General features: G+C 36.2%; 1 protein-coding gene across 15 annotated transcripts in view; it reads right to left on the bottom strand.

The window, feature by feature from the left end:
* LOC6620300 (voltage-dependent calcium channel type A subunit alpha-1) overlaps positions 1 to 11835 on the bottom strand; it is a 51992-nt gene that overhangs the window by 35070 nt on the left and 5087 nt on the right. For 6 of the 15 annotated variants that reach the window (XM_032726763.1, XM_032726761.1, XM_032726767.1 and 3 more), the window contains exons 3-14: positions 11662 to 11801; positions 9532 to 9632; positions 8979 to 9134; positions 8694 to 8914; positions 8496 to 8599; positions 7851 to 7966; positions 5573 to 5632; positions 5405 to 5509; positions 4164 to 4361; positions 3581 to 4094; positions 2461 to 2796; positions 776 to 1339 (exon numbers count right to left, since the gene is read on the bottom strand). In XM_032726763.1, the coding sequence (XP_032582654.1) occupies positions 776 to 1339; positions 2461 to 2796; positions 3581 to 4094; positions 4164 to 4361; positions 5405 to 5509; positions 5573 to 5632; positions 7851 to 7966; positions 8496 to 8599; positions 8694 to 8914; positions 8979 to 9134; positions 9532 to 9632; positions 11662 to 11801 (2615 nt within the window). Of the gene's footprint in view, positions 1 to 775; positions 1340 to 2460; positions 2797 to 3580; positions 4095 to 4163; positions 4362 to 5404; positions 5510 to 5572; positions 5633 to 6357; positions 6474 to 7850; positions 7967 to 8495; positions 8600 to 8693; positions 8915 to 8978; positions 9135 to 9531; positions 9633 to 11113; positions 11459 to 11661; positions 11802 to 11835 lie in introns of those variants that run through there. The other 9 variants (XM_032726762.1, XM_032726765.1, XM_032726766.1 and 6 more) reach the window with 5 other exon arrangements.

Consider the following 11835-nt stretch of genomic DNA (forward strand, 5'->3'; position numbering starts at 1 on the left):
GCTAGTCCTAACACACATAGCTAAACACCTACATATGTATAATGATGCATCGGGTCGATTTGAAAGACATTTAGTTTGTTAAATTACTCACTTTAGCTCTACTGTAATAATTGGTGTTTAGGAAAACATTAAAGTTACATTATTTTCTACAACATCTAGTTAAGTCTTACAAACTATTGCACAGCCGACCAGTTAAAAAGTTATAGAAAAGTTGTATAGAGCCAAGGCAATTTGAATGGGTGATGGAAGAGGGTGGTACTATTTGCTTGAACATAGCTATACATGTACGTGTAAGAGCCCAGAAAAATATCGGGAAATGTACGTACGAGTGGGTGGTATGTGTTTGTTCTTTCCGGATCTATAAGCTACATATGTTTCGAGGTATTTTCAATCATCTAGTTGTATAAATGGACCTTAGACAAAGAAACACACAAAGTTAGCAAGAGAGACAGATAGAAAGATAGTCATAGAGAGCGTGTTTTTTGTGGTAGAAAGTAGGGAAAGCTAGAGCGCTACAATGTAACGCGACTATACGATTGTATTGGATTAAATGGTCGAGATGGTAAATCAGAAAAACCGAAAATAGAGATCACTACGGTGGGACAATGATATTGAAGTTGGCATCTCGGCCGGGGTTCCTATGGCAAAATGATAAACGAATAATAGAAAATAATAGCGACACAACATTTGGAAAATCAAGAATAAGATTACGAAGAACTTAGGTAAGCGAACGAACAGTTTGGTAAACTTTGAATTGAATATAAATGTTACTTACTGGCACTCTGCGGAAGTATGTTTACTTTCGTCCGTACAATAAAAAAATTTTCCATTGAACAATTGTACTCCAATAACAGAAAATATAAATTGAAACAATATGTACACGATTAGAATGTTAACAACATTTTTCAATGAGTTCACGACGCAATCAAACACGGCTTTCAATTTCGGTACACGCTTAATGGTCTTCAATGGGCGTAGTACACGCAATACCCGAAGCGATTTAATAGTCGATAAATTTTGTCCAGCGCTGCTACCGCTCATATCGAAACCGAAACTAACAGCAGCGCATATAACGACCACAGCATCCATAATATTCCAGAATTCTCTTAAATAGCTGCCAGGGTGCAGGATCACACCCAAGTCTACAATTTTCAGCAACATTTCTATCGTGAATACGCCGGTAAATGCATAATCGAAATAATTCAATATCTTGTTTCGCCTCGAGTTCTCACGAACGGGATCTTCGGCTGCTAATGCTATTGATGACATTGAGATGACAACCATAATGAAGAAATCAAAATATGGCAAATTAACCACCCAATGGGCGCCGCGTCGTATGCTGTATAAGTCGTACGTTATCGTTATCGTTATTCATTTTGAATTGATCGAATTCATCATCGGTGAATAGGTTTTTAAATTGGTTTCGATTCAGTATTCAGTACATATAAATATATAGAGTTTGGTTTAATCATGTAATCAATTAGGATCATGGTCGTATTTTTGCATTCGGGATTGCGTCAAATTCGGTGGCAGTTTTTGTTTATTATATAGTTTTGATCGTTTTTGATTCGCAATTCGTTTTGGTGTGGGTAGAAAATTTCAAAGGTTTTTGTTCAGGTTTCAATATCAGATCCGATTGTAATTTTCGCATTATTTTTTGGGTTTTATTGATTTGTTTTATTTTTTTTTTTTTGGGTAACCGTTCATTTTTATTGAATTTGTTGATGGTTTTCATTTTTGTCATCATTCCAATTCGCATTGAATTTGTTTAGGTTTCGATTTAGTTTATTGTTTGTTTGAATTTTGAGATGAGTTCGTTGTTTATAATGAATTGTTGTTGTTAAGCAGTTTGTTGTTGTTTGGTTCGAAGTGTCGATGATTTTTTAACAAAATTGTTGCAGTTTTTCGAGATGATTTTGTGGTGGTGGTTGATGGTTGATGATGACGATAATTGTAGTCGGATATTGTGGTTGAATATATTTACAAACACATGTCAATTCGTTAATTTGTTTGTTTGTTTGTTTGTGTGCAACATAAGATTGTAATTCAAAACAGGAAAAAAGGTAAAAAGAAAAGAGTATATTGCATCAGTAATTGATTAAGTTGTACTACGGTTATAGAAGTTTATCAGATATTAGAATATGTCATTGGCTATGGATGATATACGTAGTAACTAGAATAGGATACTGTATAATATGGATAAGGAATACTTCTATAGAACCCGTAAAAACTTTCGATAACCTTCAAAACTGGATCATGGCTACAAAATGATCAAGGCATCATTATAATATCATATAGAGAGTGTTCCAGTAGTCTTATTATCTCCCTAGCAAACGGGATAGGATCCTGGAAGAGACTCGATTAACTTAACACTAGGATGGAACCCTAACTGATAGCACTACGATTGAATGACCCATGACCATGATCAATGGACAGCGGATTGAGTGATGGAATATTTACGGATTGGTTGGTGATAGTATGAACATCGATGAGTAGGGCAGCATCGGCTTGGGACCCTCGGTCACTTCCTCCTCCTCTTTCTTCTCCTCCTCCTTCTTCTTGCCCTTGGACTTGCTGGGGGCGACAGCACTATCGCCGTTCTCCACATGGACTCCATCCGCCTGGAGGGCCTCCATCTCCTTCTCGAGCTCCTGCAGTTGTTTCTCTTTATCCTCTTCGACTTGTTCCTCTTCGGCTGCTGTAAGTTCTTGGGCATTCGCCAAATTATCAACGGCGATAGCCAAGAACACATTCAATAGCGTGTAATTTCCGAAGAGTACCAAAACGATAAAGTATCTGTCGAAAGAGCATCAAGAACACACAAAAAACAATCAGAGTTGAACACACTCAATTGTATCAATCTATTTTTGGGGCATTAGCTCAGGAGAGGAACCTCCTCGATGATATGAAACTCAAAAGATACGTCAACGTGTGCTGGGAAATTCTTAAAAAAACGTAATCGGGTATTAATTGTACGGCATTGTGGGGGCTGTTTGAAAACTGGGGCAACTACGTTTGGTTTTGAGAAACCCATTTCATTTCATTCAATTTTTTCTGTTCTGCTGAATTGCTGTAAAGAGAGATGAGATTGAGAATAGACAAAAGGTATAGCGTTTAATTGGCTGTACAGTTTCAATATCAAAGACCAAAGGCTCTCTACACTTACGGATTAATGGGTATTCACGATGAATGATATAGTTAGTGGGTGGCTTGATTGGCGGTTTCTTGGGACTTGCGCTTGCAGAATTTTGGTGCGTAAAATTCTTCAAGCTCGTAAGTCTAAGGTCGATTGCACACATTAATGGTTCGACGTTCAATGAATTGCGAATATGCTCGCTTGGTAGAAATATCATAATCATATTGTCGCTATCATTTCGATTTTGAGGGATAGAAGAGGGGCGGCAAATAGAATCATAATCCTAACGTCTTTGATCGAGATCAAAAGGTTTTGCATTGTGCGTTAACTACATTTACATTTACATTTACTGGTACTTGTTTGTTCGTTTGTTTGAGTTTTCGACTGGCATACATACAATGCACGTGATAGAATGATGGGTACGTAATACAAACATAAACTTACATAGAGTAAATCATTCCTTTCTGCGCACCACCCTGAGATATGATGCCCTGGTACATAACCTCGTTCCAATCTTCGCCAGTGAGGATTTGGAATACAGTCAACAGTGCTATCGGGAAAGTGTTAAAATTGGTTTCGGGCGTGCCTCCGGGCAGATTGAACTGGCCGCCAAACAACTGCATGCCCAGTAAGGCGAATATGAGGATGAACAAGAAGAGCAGGAACAACAATGAGATGATCGATCTCATCGAGTTCAACAGAGAGATGACTAGATTGCGCAGCGACGACCAGTACTTGGTGACTTTGAAGATGCGCAGCAATCGCAGGGCACGCAGCACAGACAGACCAAACGAACCGCCTTTCACCTCGGACCAGATCACTTCGAATATCGAACCACTAATGACAACGCAATCAAATCGGTTGAACGACGACTCAAAGTAGATGCGGGGCCCCAACGCGTACATCTTGATGAACATCTCCGACATGAAGAGTCCCAGGAAGATGAATTCAGCATAGTCTGCAGGGAATAACACACAGTTTACAATCATTATCCAATGTATATATAAATGGATATCGTGATACGTACACAGAAACTCCGTGAGGAACGAGGGCTGGCCATAATGCTCGACGGCAACGCAGACTGTGTTCAGAAAGACGAGGACGATCACGAACCAGTAGAACCACTGCGTCTTCACCGTGTGCCGGATCCAGAAACGAAACCTCTTCTCCGCCCGCCAAAATCCGGTACAACTTCCTTGAGGTTTCGAGCGCGTTTTGAGGTAACCTACAGAGAGCAGAGTTGGACAGTTAATCAGTTTAGAAGCCTTTAAATACATTGATATATCTCCACCTATGATTACAACCAGGCAAGTGTTGTGACCGTTGTTTAAATACGGGTGCAGTGCACTTCAAAACAATCGACTCTACTGTTTTGAAACGCACTGTTGGCAACAAATAATGTACTCAAATATAATGCGACAGAGGTATGTTGTTGTTGATCTTAGCGATAAAAGAGTATGATTGACTATTTGTAGAAAAGACGACGTTGTACAAGTGCGAAGTTGATTGTTTTGGGTGGGCACTATCTCTAAGAAGAAGGCACTCTGTCCTTGCAATTATAGTCCTTAAAGGTTCTATCTAATGTGCTTATATTCAAATACCAAAGATCCTTCAGCCAAATTCATACCCTCACTACCAGAACGTAAGTAATCAGTGTCTTATTTTTGGGAAAATATGGGCTTTTGTTTACGAAAGCGAATGTTCGTTATGAGTTAATTAGTTGATTTTAGTTTACTAATATTTATGGAGATCGTGTAGCCCAGATACATCTAATACCAACTACTTTCTCGTATTTACACAAGTGACAAGTTTACATATATTTTTCAAGAGTTTCTGTACGATGAGAACAATGAGTTGACTCAAATGTATTTATTTTTTTTTTTCTTTCTAAAACGCTAGTTTTAGAAGGGATTTCAACTATCTGACGCTTGTGCAGATTTTTCACGTTGTGAAAAAATAAATAATAATTTACTTACACATTTTGGAACATATTCAAGGTAAGATTTACAATTTCGTTTGTCGTTGTAAGTTCAAACATAGAAATAAAAAATGTATTAATTGCATATCGAAAGTTCGTTAAAACGCAATGCAATAGGAAAACTAAAAAGTTAAAATAAGTTTGCAGCCAATTGTTTCGGTTTCGTTTATTTGTTATTTGCTTTATCCCATTAAGCATCCATTTCATTTCTTGGAATGTCTTTTATGTTGTGTGTTTATCAATTATAGACCTGAGCTCATTGAAAACTATATTCAAAATATCTTTCTTACCATCGTCTCCATAATCTTCCTCCGCTTCCTCTTCCTCCGTATCCGTGGATTTTGATTTTCCCAAACTTTTCAGCTTTTTCCGCTTGGCAGCGTTTCGTCTTCGAGCTGAAAGGCAAAATGTTGTTATCATTATATATGAGTGCCACAATCCATTTTGTTAGAACTTACCCTCCATTATGTGCATTTTCTCTTCTTCCGTGGTGCGCTCCTCGGCCAGGATTACCTCCTCTGAAATAGCATCAAAATCCAGTGATTGGTGATGGGTCACAACAAGTGGGAATCGATTTGATCAACACATAAGCAGAAAGGATATACTCGTATGTACATTATAGTCAATGTGGTTAGATGTTTATATATTGGGGCGGCATGAGGGATATGTGTCCATATTTCCACGAAAACTATTTTAATTCTGAGTATATTGAGGAATTTATTCACTTTCAAATTTGGCAATGTATAGGATTCGAGGGTTTCAATTCTATGCGGAGAGGGATGCTAAGAATGTGCCAAAAGTGTGCTGGCTATTAAGAAACATCTCAATACAACGTATATTTTATTCTTGTATCACTTTAAATATGTATGAATACATCGTCATTTTATATGAAAATGATATAAACGATATCCAGTTAATGTATCTTTCAGTGAAGCAATGACATTGAAAAAGAATCTTATATAACGTATTTTCTGTGATCCCTGTACGAATTTCGAAAGTAAATTTAATGTGATTACATTTGCCCTATTTTCATTGAATTCAGTTTTATAGTCATAGAAAAGGACCTGATTTAAATGTTGGCATATATCTCGTTTTTATAATATATATATGTACATATGGATGTGGATGAATATGGGGCGCATAGTGTTTAAATTTTTATGTTTGTATATATGTGTGTATGAGAGTTATTCATTGTGTGTGTATATATAGATTTACAAACAAGAAATAGGGGTAAATACTATACCAGCTTTACAAATCCATTCAACATAGCCGTTTAACTCTCTTTCTAGTTGCTGCTGCCTTCTAAGTTTAAGAAACTCTTGTCTATTTTCTACTTTTTCTCGTTCTTTTGCGAATTCACTACAAAAAATAATTAAATAGAACGTGATAAACCAAAAAACAGGATTGATTGATTGCTAAAACGATCATGTATGCTTTGGTATTCGGTAATACAATATCAAAGTTCACACCATACTTTCGTCATTGTTTTTGTACGAGTGTAATCAACAGAGAAGAATAACTTAAAGATTCGTAAAATCAAGAATATTCCAGTGCTTTGTTTTCTTTTTTTTTTTTAGAACACAACAAACGGGCATAAACAGAAAGTCGAAATTATTTACTGGAAATGAAGTAACAGAAATGCAATTTAACACATATTTATATATATTATATATATTTATTGCGCCTCCCCGACGGGAACCTTCAATGAGGTCAAAAGTCAAGGAAAAATATATATAAAAGAAGGGAAATGTGTTAGATTATATGTGTGCATACAAGCATGTATAAGATGATTTATTCGGTGGCGACAAATAAATATAGAGTACGCATGGGGTGATGATGCCATAGCGTCATCGGGTTTTGAATAACTCTAATCTTGCCCTGATTCGCTGGGGAGTCTGGGTGTCTTGGAGTCTCTGAGTCTGGAGCGATGATACATTTTGATGGCGATAGTTAACCGGGGACAGAACATTGATATTGATAGGTGGGTGCACTGCTCTATCAGTGTATATAGTGTATGGGGAGTGTACTATATAGCCGAGATATCGAGAACGAGGCGGCGACTCAACAACAATTCACGAGTCCGCTGGCGGGGATTGTATGTATGTAAAGTATATAACTGGAGGTTAAGTTGACTAACTGCAGTTGAGATAGCTATGTATTTGGTTAGTTTGGTTTATTTGGACTGGGGGAATTCAACTTTATCGCTATGGTAGTAAGAATCGGGTTAAGTGTGTGGCAAAATGCAGAGTATATAATACGCATTACGCACTGCAGAGTATATGGATTAGATTATTGGTTGGTTGGTTAGTTGAAACTATAGTGGGGTGAACGGCATTTTGCAGTTAATATTATTAATTCGGTTCATTGGAAGTACATAGTAGTTGTATTGTATTGATAGTTAGTTAGTTTTGGGTACCAGAACTCTTTGTAGCCGGGGAATTGCTTGCGATCTATTTAAGAATACATAACTAGCAGCAAATCAAACACGTTCTTTATAAACTGGTTAAGGAAGTATAGGTCGGAGTTTGCTTTTTTGGTTTAATTAGATGGGTGTTTAACTCAATGAACTCGCTCGGATTCGATAGCATTAGCATTACGATACGAGTTGACTTATTGTTCTGTTTTGGCCGATAATAGTTATAATTAGTTATAATTGCAGGTTGTGTTGTATGACGTTCGGGTTGATTATGGCAGTTTACTTTGGTTGCACTTAGATATAGATCTAGTTGTATAAACCTGCTTGTGTGATCCAGTCAAGGTACGAGACCATTGCTGTCTGAAACATGGCCCGAAAGCGGCATTTTTGAAACTCCATGCGACGTTCGACACGATTTCGTTCGTTCGAAAACTCTCTGAATTCGGGAATACGATAGTTAAATGCATTGAACAAAATTTCGGAAAAAGATAAAAAACAAATATATAACGAAACGTACAAGTTGAATGCAAATCAAAATGACAGTATATCAAACACGTACATACATATATTTCAATCGTCCGGCCACAGGCGAAAATTTTGAATAATTTACAGCCAAATTGACTTTGTTTCATTTTTTTTTTTGCACCGTGTATGCACATGCACGTAGCTCTACGTAAAACCGATATATACATATGTATAATCTGGCAATTGGACACACTTTCTTTACATTTCATCTTTACAAAAATATTTAAACGCGTCAGAAGAAACACTCGACGACATTCCATATGGAAATGATCTAAACATATGTATGCAGTATTTTCAGATCCCATTTTTTCCATAATGTTTTCTTTTTTACTTTTTTTTCTCAGTAGAACAGAAGTAATCGAAATCATAAGTAGAACATAATGTGAACTGGTGTAGAAGTGGCTTCATCGGCAAAATAAAGCAATTCGCGATCAACTTACCCACTGAGGACACCAAGAACTAAGTTGAGCATAAAAAATGAGCCTATAACTATAAGAGGCACGAAATATATCCAATTAAATCCTGAACCTAATGCGTCGTTGGTCTGTGAATTAGAATCGATTAGGATATGAAACATATTAACCAAGATCAGTGATCACTGATCGAGTCTACTCTCGTATTGATTAATTTCAACTTACCCAATACAGTATTGACGTCCAGCCCTCCATCGTGATACATTGGAATACGGTCAACATGGCAAATCCGATATTATCGAAACTCGTGATACCTGAATTTGGTCCCTCCCACTTCTCCAGACACATGCTCGTGGTGTTATTGCATACGAAGGAGCCGGTGGCCTTTTCCAGGATGTTGTCCGTGTTGCAAGGCGTCTCTGATTCGCCCTCCTTTACTAGTTTGTCTGCTCAGAAACGAAATCGATTAGATGCGCGATCGCGGAATATAGTCATTCAAGGGCATATTACTTGGATCTTCTAAGCTATAACAAGTCTTATGCAGTGCGCCCGAATAAAACTCGAGTCCAATGATTGCAAAAATTACGATTGCAAACAACACCAAGAGACCGATTTGCAGTAAAGGTGCCATCGCCTTGATTATAGATTTTAAAACTACTTGTAAACCTGTTGACGTTGCCGTTCATCCGATCCAGAAACGATTCAGTTAGTTAGTGGTTTGGAGAAGATGGACGTTGGATTAGAAATATGGATATGCTGGATATGTGTTTCACATTTAGGACATGATTGTCGCAGACATGGATAGCTCCACCGCGACAATCATGTGCCCAAACAACCATTCTAGTCAAAAAGAGTACGTTTCAAACGAAATCGAAAACTAAGTGGTGGCAAAAATGCAGGCTCTTGTCTCACTCGTTTTCCACTCACTCGTACTAGAACTTAAAACAGAATCAAAAACAATCTCATGTACGCACATTAAAGAGTCTGGAGCGATATTTGGTTTTAAAATCAAGAATGTAAAGACAACAAACGACATGTAGATTTAAACAGAGGAACTACTCACTAGGAATTCCAGACACTAATTTTAAGGGCCGTAGCACACGAATGGCTCTAAGTGTTCTTAGGTCTACCTCGGGCCCTATTTGTGGGTACTGTGTCATGAATCTGTTTGCAGACGTTAAGCGATCGAAATGAAGTTATATATATTGATTAGCGATACTCAATGGATACAGATCAGATAATCATAATTGGAATATCGAAATCATACGTGTACGTTCGAAACAAAATTTCATACATATGTATTGTGCAGCTTAAATCGAAACGTGAATCGAAAGCAAGAAGCAACTAAGGAGAGTACAAAATTTAAATAACTTAAATAATACAGAGTAACGTTTAACGCGCGGTTAGTTCATATTTTTCGCACACACAATGGGTAACCCAAGCGAAAACGCAGAATAGTTTAGTTTTGCTCTCCATTCCGAACAATATTGGTCAATATTTTCAGGCATTAGTGTTAAAGAGCAAATATAAACTATAGTTTTGGTCATCTATAGAGTTGAATATAAGTTAAGGCTATAATTTAAACTATATATAACATGAATCTATTGCTTATAACATACACACTGCTTATACCAATGTTCTAGGACAGTATAAATAAATTTTCCCTTTAAGAGATACAAATTTGCGATGTATAAAAAATAATAAAAAAATTGAACACATCTAAAACTGATTTTGGTCAGTCACTCTATAGTTTCGGCATTATATATTGATGTAAATTTATCATTTATGTGCCAGCTATTATCGAAAATCAATAATATTCGCTATTATTCTACCACCTTTAAAAGGGGGTTCATAGATGACTTGCAAGTTGCGATCTATTTTAAATCGAATGGAAAGGTAACTTGAATTACGTTCAAGACTTAATGTCTAATATATAAACATTTTAGTCGTCAGAATCACACACAGTTATATAGTCTTTAACTCACTTATATATATAAATATCTAGTTTTTATAAAGCTAATATAATATTTTTTAAACATAAAGAAAAATAGCTAGTCGAAATCACTACAAATCAGAAAGAATATACAGCTATATGTATATATGTATATATTCATAAAAAACTACCGAGTGATAGCCACGAAAGATAATACGGTTTTAAAGTTCCTAAATTCGTGGCTACCACTGTACATGAATTGATTTATATTTAATCCTACAAGTTAACACATTGCATCCTACTGATGCCATCTATAGTTGAATAATACTAATCCTATTTTCTTTATAATAATATTTTACAACCATGCTACCGTTTTCCTGAATATAATTTATTTTGTTTCGTTTGAAGGCTCAAAGGAAATCGTAAGCTTGATTGTGATATTATTATATATGTAGCTACTTAATATATAACTAATTAATATATTTTAGCATCTAATTCGTGGCTCCTAGCATCTAAGTTTGTTTCTGTTTATGCCGTTTTCGCTACTCCTAATCCAATTAAATTTATATTTAAGATCCATATAGGTCAACTAGCTTTTTTGAGTGTAATTTGTTTACTTAATATATATGTTTACTGAAGAAAACGATGTATTATCTGGCCTAGGTTTTTGGTAGTAGCAACTAATGGTTCTTTTTGTTGGCAGATGTCTTACTTGGAATTCGGGATACGAGCTTCAGTGGGCGTAAAACACGAAAAGATCGTAACATACGCAGGTCAACATCTATATTGGCCTCAGCAAATATCGTCATGGCTCTGCAATTGGCATTGTTATTTGCCATATCGAGTTCGTTACACGAATTTGAACATATGGAAGAAGTTGTTAATATAGTCGCTTACTTATAATACATTTATATGCTTTAGTTGAGGCAAATATCTTACCGCAACACAAAAATTTAGTGGGCACTTAATAACTAAATACATATCTTAATAAAGAGTTTGAGTGGTTTTAACAATTTTATATCTTACAACTAAAATGGATCAGATCTATAATGAATGTAGAAAATGTAACTAAGTTTTTCTAGGCGTATTAAGTTAACTTTTTCTTGCGATTCATTATGATCAAGACTTAAACATAGGTGATATTGCTTTGGTTTGAATAAAAACAGATAATGCTTGCACGGCGTGTAGTTTTTTAATACGATATTAGTTGAAAATAAAATTGGTGCATGTGTTTCGAAAATAGTTTGGTTCATTATTTACCCCGTAACTACAACGAAAAAATCCATGATGTTCCAAATATTCCTGAGATAGGAGTGTTTATGCAGAACAAGCCCTAAGGCGAGGATCTTGAGCGACGCTTCTACACAGAAAATGCATAAAAAATAGGCCTCCGTTTTTTCCTAGTTCAATGACCAAAAACGTAGATCAGTCAAT

This window comes from Drosophila sechellia, chromosome X, assembly GCF_004382195.2.
Source record: "Drosophila sechellia strain sech25 chromosome X, ASM438219v1, whole genome shotgun sequence".
NCBI lineage: Eukaryota > Metazoa > Arthropoda > Insecta > Diptera > Drosophilidae > Drosophila > Drosophila sechellia.